The following is a 20451-nucleotide window of genomic DNA, read 5'->3' as shown; positions in this document are numbered from 1 at the left end:
TCACTTATTGTTTTGATTTCACTGGGCCCAGTTTGTGTGTAGGCTAGATAGGCGTAGCGGGCACGGAAGAGCGCTCTATTTGTTATGCATGCTAAATAGAAGCGAGTTGATCATAGTTTTTTCCCAGTTTTTTCCATAAAGTTTTTATTTAATAGGAAAATATAATAGCTGGTCAAACCTTGCTCTATTTGGTCAAACCGCACACAAACCACCCACACAAATCATCGGCTCCAGAAAAGTAGAGCGGGCGCTATTCTTAACATATCTGGGGCACGGAAGAATGCACCATTTGTTATGCTAATGTTGGGCGCGATTGGTCAACACTAATGCTAGATAGTAGAAGTGAGTTGATCATACAATAGGAAAATATCAGGTCAAGGTCAAACCGTACACAAAATTAATAACCACCCACACAAGTCAACGGCTCCAGATAAAGGGTTGTTCTTCTTCCTGGGTCTACTCAACCTCTTCACTTGAGCTAGAGATTGGTAAGCAGTGGTAAGTTGTTAAATATATTAAAATGTTATTGTATAAATATCCGGCTGGCCTTGTGTTGTACTGTAGGACGTCAATCAGGAGGAGTCCAACCTGGTGTCTCGGCTACGTTTAGTAATAGTAGTCTACTAGTAGTACAGTCGTGACTGTTGTTGTATTGTTCTTTATTTGTTAAAAAAGATAGGCCATGTGACTCTGTGACAGAACATGACATAACAAAAACATAAAAATATTGACCATCATCATGACATCATCATCATCATCATCATCATGAACAGTGATGAATTGTTATGTTAGGATTGTTATTTTAATAAGGGAATAATAAAAGGGTAGCGACTAGTTCTTTCACGGTCGTTTAAAACAGCGCAGGGTCGAATGGCCGTGTTAATGGCCGTGTAAACAGACTTTTAAGAACGAGTCACTACTCTTTTATTCCCATTCATAAATGCCCTTTTGTTAAAAAACGTAAAAAAAATACAATTACAGTCTTTAATACAGACACTTTGACAGTTGAAAATTCGAGGTTTTAAATATTTTTTTCAAAAACTTTGTGAAGAGTCTGTTGTGCGTGGGTTGTTTGTATGCGCGCAAGCTTAGAAATAGATTACGGGCCCGCGCATAGAAGTAGATTACGCGCTGTTGTAATAACTATGAATTGCATTCCGCGTGATAATCTTGTGCGCCTGACATGCGGAAGCCAGTCGGTTATAAACACTGGTCATTATCAACCGTTTAAACACCCGCACGTAACACGCTCTCCACCAATAGGAGTAGAGAAACTGTCTGGGTTATTTATGGATGTTATTTATCGGGCGAATCAGGATATTTTATTATTTTAAATATTATAGGGAGCCGTTTCTCACAATGTTTCATACTATCAACCTCTCCCCATTACTCATCACCAACGCTAACAATTATTTTGAGTATTTACCAATAGTGTCCACTGCCTTTAATGCTACGTTTTTAAAATCGGCGTTGATAGGATATGTAAAGTTTTACGACCGTTATAGGCGTTAGCCATCAATAACTAAAGTTTCCTTTGTACTACACAACCCAAACTTTCCCCGCACACTCAATATAGGAATATGTTCAACGCTGTATTTTTTGGTCACCAAGCGCTGTACCCCGCAGGTACTAACCTACTGGATTGACAAAGTGCGAGTCACAACCGAGTCGGACTAAACCATTCTGTAAAAGGGGTGTTGCGTTGCAGTGCATGTAAGCTATATGCAAGAACGGCGGGCATCGTGAGCAGACAGTGCGCACGCGCTGCTGTGTAACACCCTTTTACAGAATGGTTTAGTCCAACTCGGTCGTGGCTCGCCAGTTCAGCAAGCGAGTAACCTGGTACTCGCTGGCAAAGCGCCGGTGAAAAACAAAATAAAGCATTGAGCATATTGAGAAGTCAAAAAACGTGCTATGCGACAGTAAAACAACGGTGAGTACCGAGCAGAAAATTGCATTTCTTGAAGATGTTTTTTAATTTAACTCAACAAAAAGGCAATACTAGCGTTATGAGTGTATATTGAGTAGGATTTGAAACTTTGCATGGTGGAAATAAGATATAGAAGAGTTTGCGGTAACACCATGTATAGTGTTGGGCGAATAGTGAAATTTTGTTATTCGGATACCGCTGGCCAACTATCCGAAATTAACCGGATATTCGAATAGTTTTTTTCACCGCTAGAGGGCGCTATTTAAAAAAAAAAACTATTATTATTTTTTTGCCTCTAGAGGGCGCTGTTCGTTTGTGAATGAGATCTTATGGGCGGATTGATATTAGTTTTAGACAGTGTCACTCGGTTCATTCATAAAAATGACCGACTCTAATTTAAAGATGGCGATTTGCTTTTTCTTTTGATCATGATTGACTCTACGTGAAGGAAAACTTTTGTAATCTTTGAACAAATTACGTCAGAAATGTCATTGTTTTAACTCTTCACGGAGGTAAGCATAGTTAAAAACTTAATATATGCTGTTTTATGCTGTCTTAATAGAAGTTTCATAAGGATTCAGACAAAACATTCATATCAGTTGTCGCCCGACGTCCGCGGATATTCGGATATTAAAGAATATCCGGTTACTCTGTTGTAATTACAGAATTATCCGGTTTGTGAATAGGTATTCGCGCCCTATGCGGATATCCGGTTAAGAAAAAAAAGGCATTCGCGGTTACGGATAGGAAAACCTATTCGCCATTAACCGGATATTCGAATAATTCGCCCAGGCCTAACCATGTAATGACTATCTCTAAATGAGTTGGGGTGGTTCTTAAAAGAACATTGGTTGCAACTCGACGTTTGGATCAGTATGCTCTGATCGTCTTCTGGAGAATGCTGGACTCTGATGCTGCATGCTGCTTTATAAGTACTGGGCGGCGGATACAGGCGGGAAGTTGAACTCGATGATGCGTGGTGAAACCTGTTGTGGAGCCTTGGGTGGTGTGTGGGGGTTGTGTGCTCACTGAACCGTGTCAGTAGGAACAAGCACAGGGGATAGTGAGGGTGTGGGGCCTAGGTGACTGAGGGTATAGATGACCCAAAGCAGTCTAATAGTTGGGGGGCCTAGGGGGTGACCGTGGATATAGAAGATCCATTGGTCGGGAGGAGGGGGAGCCAGATGTCGCTGATGTGGAAGCCGATGTCTTGGGGTTTGGTGTCATGCTTACGTGGATCTCGATGGCCTCTCTGATGCGTCTAGGGTGCCACGCCTGGATTGGAGCGATGATTTCTGCTGCTTCCCAATTCACTTGGTGGTCAGTGATGTGGGAATGCTTGACGATGGCGGATTTATCGAAGTCCCCCCTCCTTCCGTGTACTCAATGTATATTGAGTATGTGGGGGAAAGTTTTGGTTGTGTAGTACAAAGGAAGCTTCAGTGATTGGTGGCTAATGGTCGTAAAACTTTCACCTATCAACACCGATTTAAAAAAACATAGTGTTAAGGAGGCCCAAATTATTAGTTTCTTGAAGAAATTGGAAGATAGATAGATATAGATAATATAGTGAAGTATATTATAGGCCGGGTAAAACCAAATAATCAAAATTAGGATTTTGAATACGGGCACATGTATCACAACCAAAGTTGTTTCTGTTTTTCAGATGGCACAGCCTCCACCTTACAGTGCACAGGGCAAACCACCCCAACAAGCCGGCTACCCACCCCCAGTTTATGGCAATCAGGCACCAGTGACCAATGTTCAAGTTCAACACACAGTAAGTACAACAATGTATTTGTCAGTGTTTGAACCCATAAAGCAGTAGGACATCAGACTTTCTATCCATGCGTAAGTCACACCCAAACCCATGAGTGTGTACACAAATTATCTCTGACTCCAGAATGGGTATTTGGTCTTGATTGGTAATAAACTTCCTGTGTTAGGCAGGGCTATGTTTAGCCTGAACATCTGACGTCACACTTCAAGTCTAGTGAATAATGCCACAGATGGCCTCCAGGGCCCAATTTTCATGGCTCTGCTTACCGCCCAATCCTGCACTTACGATCTCGATCCCCGCTTACATGCAAGCGCCGAATTTCTGCACTACCCTCGTAAGCGTACAATGCATAGTAACGAGGACTAAGCCAACAATTTTGCCGCTAGCCCATGAAATACGCTTTCCGAAAAATAGGTTTGCCGGAAGCACAGAATTCCCTGCTTCCATAAGTGCCGATTCTGTGCTTACGGTATAAGCAGAGCCATGAAAGTGGGCCCTTCTAGGTCAATCCCCGTCCATATTCACCTTTCACCTAGATTCATATGCAAGTGCAGCTGCTAAACGTCACATAGGACCAATCAAACACAGCTATGGAAAGCTTATGTCACTGCACCTTTATCTAATGAAATCATTGTAGCCAATGAGATCACTGGTTCTGAAAAGCAAGTACAGTGTACCTGGCTTTATCATTGCCGATAAATACAGGGGACCAGTCTAGGATATGCTATGATTAACTTTGACATGTTATGTGATTTTAACACCCCTTACAGAATCTTATTATTGTAAACTATTTTCTACTTTGTACAGAATGTTGTTGTTCAGCAAAACAGATCCAGCGGGTTGGAGGTAAGTTGATAAAAGAATCCTAACCTGTAGTAATCAGTCAATATGCCACATCTTGCTCATAAATTAATCACAGCCTGAGGTTTTATCCATGAAGTTTATACATTAAATTTTAAACATGGTTATCAATCATTATTATACATTTGAGCGCTGTGCAACCTTCGGAAAAGGCACTGTATAAATGGTGTTATAATTATTGTATTATTATTACTGCTGCAATAAACTATTGTGGTTTTTATGGTCTTCAAATGTTTGGCTCTTTGACATGGTCATCTCGAATTTTGATAGGAAGTGAATGAGCTATCAGATCAAAATAATCAATTGTTCTAATAATTACCAACCTGTACTTTTCCTCTGAGTTTTTCAACAAATATTCACGAACCGGCTTTAAGAAAACTTATTCATTACTAGTATTATAATTGTTGTGTCTGATAATCTGTATTACTATTACATGAACCTTATGTAAAAGAAAAGTTGATTATAATTTTGGTGCTTTCCCAAGCTCTGTCAACAAATTAGTGCTAAGACACATTGGTGTAAGGGTAAAATCAAAATTAATATTCTTTATTCCTAATGCAAATGCAACAACTGTCAGAAAATTTGATATTATTTTGTTTCCTTGTGTCAGAGATCTTTGGGGAGTCTTTTCAAATCTGCTGAAAAGGTTGTAAACGATGCCAGCAACACACTTGTTCGTGAATCAGATCGCTATGCGAACTCACCAACATTGGTAAGTAAAGAATAACTTGTGCAGGATTGGTAGCAGTATTAACCTGTAGCCTGAATTCTGGGCTAAATTTCATGCCTCTGCTTACCGCCGAATTAGTTTACGATCACCATTCTCCGCCTACGTGCAAGCACTGAGTTTCTGTGCTAGTCTTGTAAGCATAGAATGCCCAGTAACAGGGAGTCTGCACACGAACATGCCAAAATTCCCCGCTAACCCGTGAAATGCTCTTGACGTAAGCACAGAATTCCCTGCTTCCGCAAGCGCAGATTCTTGGCTTACGCTAAGCAGAGTCATGAAATTGGGCCCAGATGTCATCACTGAGGCCAGATACCAGCCATCCGAACCAACAGTCTATTGCTGTTGCCTATTCTTTGGTGATGTCAGAATAGGTGGCTACAGCTATGGCTACAGCTGGATCACCGCATCACCATGCATTGAAGTATAGGACATCCTAAGAAACCCCCTTAGCAACAATCAAAGCCATAGCCATAGCTACCCATTCAGATACAGCCTTATTTATCTTAACAAACATAACAGGGGACCAGCCTATTCATAAACTTTTCTTATATCAACATTCCTTTAGTTACACTACAGCCAACAAAACTTCTCTATCAGTTTGGTTTGTAAGATTTCCTGCTGTTGTAAAGGATATTACCTCAACTAATATTCTCCGTTACTTGTAAAAGGTGTTCATACAATGATATATTTTTTGTTTCTTGTAGAATTTATTCAGCAATGGTAACATTTTGAGACTTCAAGCCAGATCCAATGGAGGATATCTGCAAATCCTTCCTACTGGAGCATTGGATACCAAAGGTTCTCCAAATGACTTAGCAGGTAATAATGTTCAAGTTGGTCATAGAGCTTCAAGATCACACCCAAATTGTTCAAGCTGATAAATAGATAAGTAGGCACACAAAAGTGAAGCGTATTTTACAAGTTAGCAAGAACAATTAGGCGGCCAGCTTCTGCGTCTTCTGCATTCACCATGGATACATGCATTGTAACGCTATTCATTTTCATACAGTAAGCGCTGGAAGGTAAGCATGCCTTTTTGCATGCTTGCTGTTAGCAGCATTAAGAAATGGAAACTCGTTAAGCAGCTCTCCCCAGAAGGTCTTTTCGTAAAAGAGCAATGAATGCTTGACTCTGTGAAGAACATTAGATGTCTTGATTGACAGCTACGTACCTTGATAGGAATGACGTGAACATTGAAGGTTAAATGCGCCGTATTTTTGACAGTGTGAGAGAGTTTTCAAACATATTTGTATCGTTTCTGGGGTATTTTCATTCACATACCTGAAACAGTTAAAACTACGGCGCAACAAAAATGACAGAACGCCGATACAAACTGTGCAGGACAAAATTGCGTATACCCTGGGAGTGATACAAATACTATTGAGAGCGCCCTCACGCCGTCAAAAATACGGTGCATTACATCAAACCTTAAGACTAAAAGATTGCTAATTATTCAAGTTCAATCTGAAATCTCACTGAGGATAAAGTTCACACTAGTACTGATCCGCTAGAGACATTCAAAATACTTTTATAAGTGAGGAAATACTGTCTTAAAAAGCAGAACAGTTCTTTGAACTGAGAAGTCTCTTGAACATCTGATAAATCTACTCTGCGGTAGTAGAATAAAGCAAGACAGTTCTCTAAGGAACAAACTCACCTGACAAGTAGATACACACATGGTGTTACCAAATTTATATTGACACCTCACCAGCATGCAAAGCCTCAAATCCTAAATACTGTCTTAAGATTAGAAAGTTTAAGGAGTAAAACTTCCAGTGGTACTCACCCATTGTTTTGATGTTGTTTCTCCATTCTAGCTCACTTTGTGGTCGTCAACATTGGTTACAACCAGATTATTCTCAAGAGTGCTATATATCCTACATGTCATATTGGCAACCATGGCGGCCACATCGTGGGAAATGTAAGCTGATTTGTTTATAGTAATTAATACAAATAGAATATTAATTTTGGTTTTTACCCATACACCGATGTGTGTTAGCACTGTATACTCAGTATTTTCCTGAGTCCTGTGAACAAATATCACAGGCATATTACTAGGGTGGGATTCGAACCCACGACCCTTGCAATTGTAGAGCAGTGTCTTACCAACTAGACTACCCAAGGTTGCCCGGTAGCTAGAGGCAGTTCGAATCCTATGTTTTGGCAGCGGGTACCGCAACGATATAAATAGAAAGAGAGATATACATTAGATGTTATCGAGGATAAAGAATATTCATTTGGGTTTATCCCATATGCACCGATGTGTGTTAGCACTGTATACTCGATACTTTCCCAAGTTCTATGAAAAAGTATCACAGTGTTATTACTTGAAAAAGAGATATCACTGGAGGGCTGCTGTGCAGACCTTATTATATAGCTGTAATTATTATTTGTCATAACTTTTAATAAGTGGAATACAACCAACCAACCAAATACAACCAACCAAATAGCTGCGGATGTTAAAAAGTTTTTACCCCATAAAATGGCCGACCATGTTAGTTTGCAAAGTTAAAGGAAAACCACGCAAATTTCTAGGCTCGTTTGTATGGATCATTGTATTCTACTTTTAAAACATCTTTCTGACCATATGCATAATCCAAAAAAAGAACTTATACACCGATTTAAGTGGCTGGAAACTATGAAGGCTTTGGACTCTTATACATAACTTGTTTGATTTCTAAATCCAGGGTAACGGTGATCACTCCTGTAAGTTTCGTCTGCATGAAACCATGCAAGGTTTCATCACGTTTGAATCAGTGAACCCTGTAGATCATCACATTGGAGTAAACGCTGATGGGAGTCTCAAACCTTCTAACGTTGTACGTAAGGATAATTCAGCTATGTTTGCACCAAGCTTGGTGGTAAGTCAACTCATACATGTACATGTCATTTAAAGACACTGGACACTATTGGTAATTGTCAAAGACAAGTCTTCTCACTTGGTGTATCTCAACATATGCATAAAATAACAAACCTGTGAAAATTTGAGTTCAATTGGTCTTCGAAGTGGAGAGATAATAATGAAAGAAAAAAACACCTTTGTCACATGAAGTTGTGTGCTTTCAGATCCTTGAATTCAAAACCTAAAAGTCTAATTCTGAGGTCTCAAAATCAAATTCGTGAAAAATGATTCTTTCTCAAAAACTACTTAACTTGAGATGGAGACGTTTCTCACAATGTTTTTTACTATCAACAGCTCTTCATTGTTCCTTACCAAGTAAGGTTTTGTGCTAATAAATATTTTGAGTAATTGCCAATAGTGTCAACTGCCTTTAAAGGATAGCAATCATTCATAGTAACTGTGATTTATAAGTATTTTTTTTAGTTAAATATTTTTATTTTCTTGGTTATTATTCTTGTCTGAATTGTTTAGAAAAAAGTCAATTTAATAACCTTACCCAACAATGGCAACAAATATTGAATCATCAATGTATGCACCAAGATGCCATCATAATATTAAGGTTACATAGCAAAGAACTTTATGTTTCCAATATGATTGTTTTAGGCATTTATTTGGCTATTTCAAAAACAACCAATACAACATTGTACCTCTATCCATCATGCATTTAGTATTCCTGCAATCATTTAAGCTCCTTCACTAGGAGTATGCAGAGCCAAATGGATGTGTGGGTTGCCAAAGATTCCCATAATACTGGTACCCATTTACTCATTGGTTATAAGAAGCTGTTATAGTCAAGTATCTTCTCTATGAACATTAGTGTCATGGTCGGGATTCAACTGTTGAATCAGATAGTTGCTGGACTTCTCAGCTACAACATAATAATAAAGAGTAATAAAGACTTGTAATGCGCACATATCCACCCTGCTGGGTGTTCAAGGAGCAGTCAAACCCAAAACAGAGAAAAACGAACACAACAAAATTAGTCATTGAAAACATGTGACATAAGATAAGTTTTTAGAAGAGATTTGAATTTTGTGGTACAGAGAGAGAGTTCCAGATGTGTGGTGCGGCTGAAGAAAAAGACCTGTCACCCAAGGAGTGTTGAGACTTGGGTTCAATGAGGAGAAGCATGGAACTTGATCAAAGATTCCTTGATGGAGTGTAAACTTGAAGCAGTTCAGAAATATAGTGGGAGCCACAAAACCTGCCTTAGTGCAGTAGACATGATGCCAGAATGATGCCAGATTCAGTTTTGTTGCATTGATTTGAATTGACAGAAAACAAATGGGTTTACCTAATGTTTTGATTAAGTTGTATTTGTGACTCCGGTAAGGCCTGAATCAATGTGTTAGAAGCACTCGGTTCCAAAACTTTCTAAAATACCTCACGTTGACAATAACTGAACTGTGGATTGGAAACAATCACTCATTCTGTCATTGGATTTTATAGGGTTGAGTTATAATAAATATAAACTTTGTTACTCTTTATTGTGTTTGAACAGTCTTCGCCTTACCCTCAGCCAGTACATGTACAGCAGACAACAACGACTACTACAACCTACCAGAAAAAGTAAACTGGGATTTATAACATCGTCGTTATTTGAAGGTTGCTGTCAATAAAGTAAGACTCACAATGGGTGCGTTTGATTAGCTTACACGTGTAAGTAAAACTTACACCAGATCGTTGGATTATCCATCATGTGATACTCGTGTCTGCCCTGGTCGGTGTCAGCTACCACACACCCAGCTCGCGAGCCGCTCTCTGGTGGATGCCCAGTTGTAATGATATAGTTGAGGGGATGATGTAGTTAAATTCGACGTTGTGTACAAAAATTACAAATTAATCCACAGATTTATCATCTATGAAACAGTTATGGCAAATAAAAAGGAACTGTACATGTATTTCCTGAAAAGCAAGCATTCGGTAACTCTTTGTAAATTAATCAAATTGTGTCATACACTCTAATTCAGCAGACGACAGAGTTGTATGTGTACAAAGACACCGCTACACAACAACCTTTGACCTTAATTTTCCCAGAGTGCCAAGCGAAACACTGCAGTGTAATCAGCCTCTTTTATGGCTACCAATGACTGTAAATCCACAGTACACACAGATAAGCTTGTCAAACGCACACTATTAAAGTGATTTAAACTTTGAAATATTTACTTGTCACTATAAGACGTGGCAGTTCTCTTCAATTATTCAAGAACTTGCTGAAGACTCTTTTATTAAAGTAGCATAGCATATAATGATATTATAGTTTTTAAGGTACGAGATGTATTGATTTGTTCCCTGTATAATTATGTATCTTCGTATGATGTATGTTTTTTGCCTGTGTTTTTTGTGATTTACGTTGGGAGTAGAGTCTTGTACACTAGATATATTATTATGACGCACCTAAAGTGCATTTAACAAAGTAAAACTATTTTTCAGTAAGACTACATGTATATAGTTTAAGAGGATGCACATGCACACAGTATTGTGTAGACGTATTCTTACAAAACAACATTTTATAAGCACGTGCTGCTATTTTGCAATTTTCACTTCTTGCTCCCCAGAAAAGAACACATAGTATACATCTTTAAGATTTGTTCCCCCATAAATTCATTTATAAACATGGTTGGTCAACCTTTTATTTTGGCTCATTTTGTTGTGTACTTGGTCCATGGAGGAAGGAAGAGGAGTTTGAACTAAGGGACTTCAAAAGTCAAACCCGTGATACAGTGGTCGTTTAACGACACCTCGTAATCACCCACATACCTTACACAAACTATGGGCGACCTGGCATGTGTGAGTTTGCGCGTGCGCGCTATGGGGTCTTATGTCGTATGGATATAATAGAGGAAAAACTACTTTTTTTGAGACGCAATAAAAAAAATTGCCCTATCGGACACCTAACTGATGAACACAATTGAATACCAACCACCCCCGTGTGCTTATACCCAAATTTTGATCCACCGCTAGTGACCGGAAAGTTGCAAAAAATGTAAAAATATGCTATGATATTTCCATGTAAACACCACAAACGGTTGATGAAAACGTGTGTATTCACAATTCTTGTCTCCAATGATTCAAGTTTACACGAAGGCAACAGTGAAGAGTGGCAGTACCACGTGTTCTGTACAAAGAGATCTAATCCGGCTCGTTAATCGGCCTTCCAGCTGGAGGTCTCCTATCTTTTTCCACTGGTCAGACAGGGGCATTGTCAGGGTATTCTTTTGTTTCTCTGCGGTTTTGCGGGTCGTTCAAGGTCCTTCTCTTCCTTCCTCTATGCTTGGTCTTAGTTCATGTGATTCTTATCCTCTGTAGTCACAGTCATGGACTGTACAAATTTTATAATTTGACTCGCAAGAAACCATTAAAAAAAAGAGGACCTATACTTTGGTATGGTGCATTAGCAAATTGTTAACTTGGTGCCCACCAGGAGTTAAGGATTGTGTTTATGTGTACATATCACTTTCACTACAGTCTGGAACCTTCTGATTCAGGGCCCACAGCTGCTTAGACACAAAAACATTGCTTACAACGTTGCTAGAAAAGTGTAATATAAGCAGGATGCAGTCACAAATGGTACACGTCAAATGCCATTTTGGCTGGTAACCTTTTTCTTGTATGCATAATTCTGTTGTGACATTTGTTGTGCTTTAGCAACTCAATGATATTGGGCCCTAGTAATTACTGTTGGTAAATCAAACATATGTGCCATCTTTGGCACAGGCTCTCGCTACATGTACGTTCTTCTAAAGTGGTGTATATTATATAGAAAATTCAAATCTTTAGTGAGCGATGTAGTCTTTCTTAGAGTTATGTAACAATGCAGGTTAAAAGCAGTATGTTTGTTTTGTAATCATTATAGAATTTGAACGTTTTTAGTGCACACAGGGGAAACAATTACCTTTTTACCCGTGATGAAATATTGAATTGATCTTCTTGCATAAGTCCCGAAAAAATATAATTTGATCAAATTTTTCACATAAACTTCTGCTAAGTTTTGGAGCCAGTCTTTGTGAAGTATGTGTGGTTTAAGATGGAACTTTGTCATCTGACCAAAAGGATTACAGCTTGATAGAAATTACACTGTAACATTTTACGCTGTAAGGGTTTCCTCAAAAGCATAATCACCTTAAACTTAGATTGTCAAGGTTATTTGCGGCTGTATTTTTGTCTTTCTTTGGTGAACACTACATCTTTAAGGCAAAAAGAAACTCATTGTAGTTTATGATTTTTACAACTGTGTACTCTCAACATGTATCATGTAATGTTATATGAACAGCTCCTAACCGTTTATGTGGTTATAAAACACAGTGTACTTTGTGCATATTATTATGCTCAGTTTATTTACATTAATATTATCATTATTATTATAAGTTTACGGGTTAAAGAGCTGGTATTTCAGTCATTTCTGTAGAGGGAAATTTAACCATAGTATTTTACTGACACAGTATATTGGTATTTTGGTCACTTCAGGGAAGCTTGTCATGACTCGAAGGGCCACTTTTAAATAACACTTTTATTTTTTAAATAAAAATATAGCTATTTTAGAAATAAATTAACAATCTGACTGTTTAATGCACAGTAGATTTTTTTAATGTTTTCATGATGTCACTTATTTTATTACAAAGGTAAAAATCATGGATTGTCATGGAGTACATGACTAGGAAACCTATGTATATTATGGAAAAATACAGAGCAGAGGAAGTACATACTTAGGCTATAGTTTAACCTAGTACGTACATTGTTGGAGAAGTTATGAAGGATTTTTTGTGCAGTAAAAAACGTAAATACCCGGGACCACTCTGATTGGTCAAGAGGGCATCACAGGGCCAAGTCTAAACGTGCCATATAAACACAGTGATGTGCTAAAACATAGGCGTGGCACAGAAGCTTTTGTATGCGTAACACAATCAATACAGTATTGGTAGACCTATGTAAAATCTACTAGCCTGCATGCGTCCATACGCACAACGATTTAGCGTCAATGCAATTTTGACCCTTCGCAAAACGGAGCCCGATACATAACAGAAATTTCCAGAAATGTTTTACAGCGTTATTACAATTGTTCACAAAAGACATTTATGAATGGGAATTAGAGTAGTGCTTAAACGGCTGTTTAAAACCTAATAGGGACAATTTTTAGGGGGGCTCAAGGGTGGGGGGCACTTCAGAGAATCCAGACCAAAGTTTTAGTGGGGCTAAATCTGTCAAAGGAGCATGCAAGCGCTTAGCCCAAAGCCTTTGCGGCTTAAGGGCCCCAGAAAACTGCATTCTAGATGCTCTGTGGGGCTATCTAAGGCCATATAGAGGCATAACTGATAAAGGAAACGGTACACAATGCAAGCTTGAGTTATTCTTTTATTGTAGCCTTCAGAACGCTAATAACGAATTACAAATCAGTACCACATATAAAGTTGCTTTGATTTCCTCTGAGTTTTCTGTTCTATGAACTGCTTTATTTTTGATAATGCTGAATACATAGCAACAAAAGAACATCTGGACCAGTGGTCAACATTTTGACTCCACCTTTTCCACACTAAGGGAAGGAACACTTTGGTAGCCACTCTTACAATACTTTATACTTTTGAAAGCTGCTTAGGCTTCTAACCAAATTTGTTGTTTACCATTAAATGGCAAAACAACAATTGGGTTAGAAGCTTACAGCAGCTTTTTATATACAGTATTTTAAAAACTATTTCACCTCAAAGAAATGCACTTATGTAAAAAGGTGTCAGTTTTTATGCCCCAAAATTTGAATCCGAGAAGTGTTACTGTCACTAACATTTGTCAGATTGTGTATTCCTATGAGGGGTTATTCTTCTTACTCCGCTTCTGATTTTCATTGAAATCTCAAAAACACGACCACCTTTTGAAATGAAGTTTTCAAATCTGTAGACATTTGTACAGAATTAAAACAATGGAGCGGTTCCAAAAATCAAAGGTGTACATTGACTTTAAAATTGATAACAATAGACAAGCAAGGCTAAAAAGAGAACAGTCTATACTTGTTTTGTTGGTGTTTATTTGTTTACCGCAAATTGATAGCTGTAGCATGTTAACGTCCTTAAAGTCATAATAAAATTAATGTATGATCAAATCAACAAAATGGTTTGTGAAAGAAAGATGTACATAATAAAACTGCCACAGTGGACTGGTTTCTTTCAGCAAACATTCTCCTTTTAACAACACTTCTAGCTTAACACAGGGGTCCCAAAGAGTTAATGAGCTGAAAATTTCACTATTTTCCTAGACAAAATGAGGGTTTTCAATTATGCAGTGTTCCCCCCCCCCATGTCTACATCTTGGGAGTTTAAAGTGTACTGGTCATTACACTGGCATTAGTTTACTGCCTTCTTTGGCACCTGATGAGCTCCACAAAAGCAAACAAAGTATCACAATCAAATGTTTGAATTGCTCAATGCTGGTCGCCTTTTTTGCAACAAACATTATTCATTATTCCATTGTCATTATTCCATATTCATGGATTGATACCCATCGTCTACCTAGCAAGTCATCCATAATTAGTTTTCATAACATAGAATAGAGCACTGGTCGTTACACTGGAATGTTTACATCCCAGCTTGGCTGGTTAAACAAGACACCTCTTTCAAAATTAGTTTCCTTAAAAGGGGATACTAAATTTCCAAGATAGGTCAGGTGGCGTGTCATGGCCAAGCGGTTAAGAGCACTGGATTCAAGCTCTGGTGTTTGGGTTTGAATCCCGGTCGTGACACTTGCTAAGTAAAATTGGGGAGGTAGTGCTTTCTGCTCTTCCGGCCAGGCTTCGAATTGATGATACCCAAGCCTACATCCGTATGGACTGTAAAAGGGGTAACCCTGTTTCAGCCCTAGGAGTAGGTGGCAACGGCTTCTGGGAACAAAGATTGTAGCCCAAACCTTGAAGTGGCCATTAGGCCTTGTGTGTCTGGCGACTTGCATAAAATTAAATGAAAAAAAGGCGCTGCAGGTCAAAGTGTAGAGGTTTGCAATGGTGTTTCTGACTCACATCAAGAGCTCTAGTTCAAAGGTTTCCTCAGGTGTCCAGGCTATCCATAGTTCCGTTAGCAGAAGACACACACTACTCTTCTTTTGAGTCCATCATCTATCTACTCTTCAAATGTTTGTACATGTATCCAAAATGACTGTAGTGATTGGTGTAGATCATCACCACTAGTTGAAGAGAACACGATGAGGCTCAATACACCAAAGACTGCATAAAGATTTCATTTCTGCAAGGGAACTATATTGCACCTGCAAACATAGAATCAATCAAGAATAACAAGTCAAGATACAACAAAAGTATCATTTCTCTTACGAAATAAATTTGACAAATCAAATGTTTAAAATCTTGAACAGAGTAACACCCCAACCCTGCCGCCAAAGAGAACACAAAAAGGAGAAAAATAAAACCCCAAAAACATCAACACCTAGAAAGAGGGAAAAGGTTCTGTAATTTTGTGAGTCAAGTTGTGTTCAAGTAAAAAGTCATGTCACTTGTTAAGCTCTTACCCTAAAAGGCCACGCCCACTCCATGTCTGAGGTTTTAATGACAGGGGAACCTCCTTACCCTCACGCAGGGTAACAACTCTTACTGAACGCTGAAAAAAAGAAAAGATGAAGGGTTCTAACTCAATTTGCAATGAACAACAGCTCATCTAGGGACTCTTTAACTTTAGTTATGAATGATGCTGTACCTTAGTTGTTGCATGCATTTAAAGCAATCAATAGCATTGTTTCATTCCAAACATAAGTGCCATTTGAAAGTGATATTCCTTGCAATCAGGTATTAAGATTGCATTCTTTACATTCAAGGAATGAGGATTAAGCAGACTGACTCATGAATGAAACAAATAAGCCTTTGCACATGCAGTCTGGATTGTGATCCTAAAGTATCACATAATTATCAATTATAATCCTTCATTTCTACTTGCCAGTTTTTTAGTTTAAAAATGATAGATCGCCTAACATCACTAGGCCACTCCAAGGTTACTGATTTGGTCTACCATGCCAAAACAAGTATCACCAGAGGCACATTGCCAGCTACTCCTTGGGCTTAAACAAGGTTACCCCTTCACAGTTCATAAGGATGTAGGCATGGGTATCATCCACTAGAAGCCACCTACTCCTGGGGCTGAAACAGGGTTACCCCCTTCACAGTCCGTTAGGATGTAGGCATGGGTATCATCCACTAGGAGCCGCCTACTCCTGGGGCTGAAACAGGGCTACCCCCTTCACAGTTCATAAGGATGTAGGCATGGGTAGCATCCACTAGGAGCCACCTACTCCTGGGGCTGAAACAGGGTTACCCCCTTCACAGTTGGTAAGGATGTAGGCATGGGTATCATCCACTAAGAAGCCACCTACTCCTGGGGCTGAAACAGGGTTACCCCTTCACAGTTGGTAAGGATGTAGGCATGGGTATCATCCACAAGGAGCCTGGTTGGTAGAGCGGAATGAACTACCTTCCCATTTTGTTATGAAGCAATTATGGTTTAGTGCCTTGCCCAAGGGCACAAGTCTCATGAACAGGATTCAAACCCAAACTCGCAGCTGCTGACAACACCTGAGCTTGGGTTTGGTGAACTGGATCACTCGGCCTCAACACCTCACAACACTTTCTTGTATTACGACTATGAAGCCACATTCCCACTACAAACATGACAAATTAAGGAAGTTCTACATGGTAGAATACCCATATCATCAACCATTTAACCTCTTGTAAGGTTCCTTTTTATGTGCAGTTTGATTTTACCCTTCCTAGTACTTCCAAATTAATGCTGAAAGATGTACAAGCAAACAGGCAAAACAGTTACAGACATACACCAGAACACGTTTTATAAATTTGTCCAGGGATGCCGATGGCATACACAGTGCATGCATTCACTGTGTTACGCTCTCTTTGCCCTGTAACAAGGAGGGATAAAGAGTGCTGGAAACTCATGTTGAAATGTCCCAGTTTCTGGGGATTATTGTGGGATCCCAGATTCCAGACCTTCATTCTTGTGTTTGACAAACAAGTATTACAGGAGATCATTTTGCTGCCACCAATATTTGACATGGGAGGTAAATCTGAGATTTCAGCATGCCATCGCCAATGGGGAACTTTTGCGACGCTAGGTGGCAGCAGACTTACCAGGTGAATCTATTGTTCTTGGTAATGTGCGCATGCTCATGTAAACAATGGAAATTGACCTGGTAAGTCTGCTGCCACCTAGCGTCTCAAAGCATCCCATTGTCGGCGCCTGGGGTTTGGCCAAGGTTTGGCCAACTCACATTGAACCACGTACACATTCTCAAAAAAGAAATTCCAGAACATACTATGATACTGTTTGTTGTCGTTAACTTGTTGTGGTTTCATCATGACAAGGATGCTCTTTAAAAGAAACATTTTGGAAACTCTGGAAAATTAATCGTATGAAAAATTTTTGGACTTTCTGATGGTGAGTGGTTAAAGTCTGTATCTTCTTACCCCCTGGCTGTGACGCACAACTGTTGCTATGTCCTGCAATGACTTGAAATTGGACGTACAGATAGAGCCAAACTCAATGATCTCATCACCAACCAGCAATCCCTGAGTCATAATGTCAAGATGGATCAAAACAAAAACATTTCAAATAAAAGTTATTTTAAAATGAAAAGAATAAAAGCTTCATCACTTTTCAATTGGTCTTTGTATCAGTTGTACTTCTGCCAAATGTTAGGATGTCGAACCAAGGCATGTGCGCTGAAATACAAGGCAGAGTAGAGCATAAGTGAACAGCGCCCTCAGGGGTTGGAAAGCTTGGATAGCGCCATGCTCTTCCATGTTGCCTCTCTTGTTGTTGCCTGTGCACCTTCAATATTTTTCATTTGATGACAAAGTAAACTAGAGTATTTCGATCCCATGGTGTGGTGAGTTTGTTTACTTCAAAGTGTCAACAAATACCGCAACCACTCCACTCATATTTTAAAAATGTTAATCCACAACATTTTGATAAGAAGGATTCTTACAGCATTAGCAGCAGGTGAGCCTTCAGAGACCAGATCAATAGAGGCAAATGGGATTAGAGCAATGGCCGCTGTACTTGCTCCATTTGTTGGTAAAGACTCTCCTTGTTCTCTTTGCTGTCTCTCGTAGGAATGAAGATCATGAAGACTGTTCTCAATATTTACCATTAGTGCTTTGTGATCGTTCTGCAGACCTGTTTAGAGTGGGGTTAAACAGCCTTGATAATTATCCGAAATACATCTAGGACCTACTTGAAGGAAAACAATCTGCTTTCTCAAAAACAATTGGTACCTTTTACAACAGATTAACTTCAATGTCACCCAATGTCACTGGTAATTAAGAACTGGTAAAAAAAGAAGCGTAAAAAGTTTGGAATAGGATTTTGTCTGTGATAGAATAGTGGAATGAACCTCTCACAATATGAGAGGCCTGTTGCTGCTATCGTCTGCGCCTGAGAGGCCTGTTCCTGCTATCGCTTCCCTTAACCATTAACCTCATAGATCTAGTTCTAGGAGAAAGTTCACAGATATACAACATTGTATCTACTTACATATGATTCTGTGTCTTGCTGTCCTGGCACTGTAGACATCAATGTCATTACGTGGATATCCTTCTGAATCAATCAATGGGCCGTCCATTCCAACATTACCTTGCTGTCAAACAAATCAGTAAATAAACGCTGTAATTACTCTCATTAAAGCCATTATACACTTTCAGTAAACAGTATTGTCCAAGTCCCACACTTCGTGTATCACAACTTATATATAAAATAACAAACCTGTGAAAATTTAGGCTCAATCGGTCATCGGAGTCGGGAGAAAATAACGGGAAAACCCACTCTTGTTTCCGCGCGTTTCGCCGTGTCATGACATGTGTTTAAAATAAATCTGTAATTCTCGCTAACGAGAATTTATATTGTTTTACTGTTTTCTCAAAAAGTAAAGCATTTCATGGACTAATATTTCAAGAGAAGTCTTTCACCATTACCTTCTGTAAACCCTGTAAATTATTTGTAAATCCGTGAACTTTTTTTTTTTTTTCTGTACCGAAAGGGTCCAATGGCTTTAAAGGAGGAAGGCACTTTTTGCATTGGTATATCACTGGAAAGCTTACAACCTCAGGGGGCCTGAGTTCGGAGGGAGTCTAGGAAGTCACCATCCAGACAGTTGGCACACAACACATACTGTATCTGTATGTCGCAGAAACCAAACGCAACCAACAGGTGATATAGATCAGTTCGTCAGGCTAGCACTAGCCGCCCCACCCCCTCATTTTTAAAAGTGGATAATCTAGTTGCGATAACCATGGAGGTAGAAATAGTATGGCCTATGTATGCCTTAAAAAAGACTTAAGTATCGTAACGTCATACGTTATCGACCCTCATTCATATGTTTTCGAACCCCAACTTTGATTCCTGTTTACCGCGATATTGTGCAAGCTGCACCGGTGACAGAAGCTATGCAGTTTACTCACGGTCTGTATTTTCATCAGGCTTAGTCATGCTGAGAATAAAGTTTCCTGTCGTTGGTTATGCTCAAACATTTATAAAATGAAGATTTTTGGTACAAATCACTTGTGCATTATTATGCCAACATTCAAATGAGTCAAAGAAACATCATCAGGACAAAAATGTAATTAAATTTGTTAAGTAGTAATTGAATAATATTTTTGATTTATTTTGCACGCCATAGGCCTACTAGCTTCTGAATATTCAATAAAATACCAACCACTGAAAGGTGTGAAAACATATGATGTTGCTCCAATGTCGGGCGGACTGTCTCTCGCAACATAAAACCAAAAATTTCAACACACACACCCCATGATGTGACCATGAAGTGTAAACTGTAACTGTACAAGTGTTATTGTTAAAAAATTTGATAGGCCCTAGATGATTTGGAAAAAAACCATTCAGTTTTTGATTGTGAACAATTTTCCTGTTATCCTACTGAAAACACATGACACCAGGCTGACCAGGATGTGGTTGACACTATGAAATTGTGGGGGCGGGGGGGGGGGGGGCAAGCGCGGCTAGCCTAACGATGAACTCGGTCACCGGCGGGCAGCAGACCTACAGTACAGATCCGATCAAATCTCCGGAAGGGCGTCTCTGTCATAAACACTTACCGATTCTAAAACATCATACAACTCCTTGATTTCTCTTTCAATGGAGTCTTTCTCAGCTATCAACTCTTGCACTTTTTCTCTCGTGGGGGCCGCCATCTTTGTTTCTAAATTAGAAGAACAGCTAGCTGTGAGGGCGCTCTCC

At 39.2% G+C, this 20451-nt stretch overlaps 2 protein-coding genes across 3 annotated transcripts; one reads left to right on the top strand and one right to left on the bottom strand.

Annotated features, from left to right (window-relative positions):
- Positions 1 to 39: 39 nt before the first annotated feature.
- On the top strand, positions 40 to 13407 carry LOC139951390 (uncharacterized). 2 transcript variants are annotated; one of them, XM_071950269.1, is made up of 8 exons: positions 40 to 488; positions 3597 to 3710; positions 4518 to 4556; positions 5182 to 5283; positions 6006 to 6120; positions 7119 to 7222; positions 7989 to 8162; positions 9705 to 13407. In XM_071950269.1, exons 2-8 carry the CDS (start codon positions 3597 to 3599, stop codon positions 9774 to 9776), a joined length of 720 nt encoding a protein of 239 aa, XP_071806370.1. In that variant the 5' UTR covers positions 40 to 488; the 3' UTR covers positions 9777 to 13407. The 2 variants fall into 2 exon arrangements, with proteins under 2 accessions (XP_071806370.1, XP_071806369.1); XM_071950268.1 differs by having other exon boundaries at positions 40 to 498.
- Positions 13408 to 13631: 224 nt separating this feature from the next.
- LOC139951391 (26S proteasome non-ATPase regulatory subunit 9-like) lies at positions 13632 to 20413 on the bottom strand. The gene is made up of 6 exons (XM_071950270.1): positions 20310 to 20413; positions 18736 to 18838; positions 18188 to 18378; positions 17667 to 17768; positions 15707 to 15795; positions 13632 to 15448 (listed from the first exon to the last, which is right to left on the bottom strand). Exons 1-6 carry the CDS (start codon positions 20403 to 20405, stop codon positions 15421 to 15423), a joined length of 609 nt encoding a protein of 202 aa, XP_071806371.1. The 5' UTR covers positions 20406 to 20413; the 3' UTR covers positions 13632 to 15420.
- Positions 20414 to 20451: the final 38 nt, after the last annotated feature.

The sequence above is a fragment of the Asterias amurensis genome, chromosome 19, assembly GCF_032118995.1.
Source record: "Asterias amurensis chromosome 19, ASM3211899v1".
Taxonomy (NCBI): domain Eukaryota; kingdom Metazoa; phylum Echinodermata; class Asteroidea; order Forcipulatida; family Asteriidae; genus Asterias; species Asterias amurensis.
This window is presented reverse-complemented; position numbering and strand designations above follow the sequence as displayed.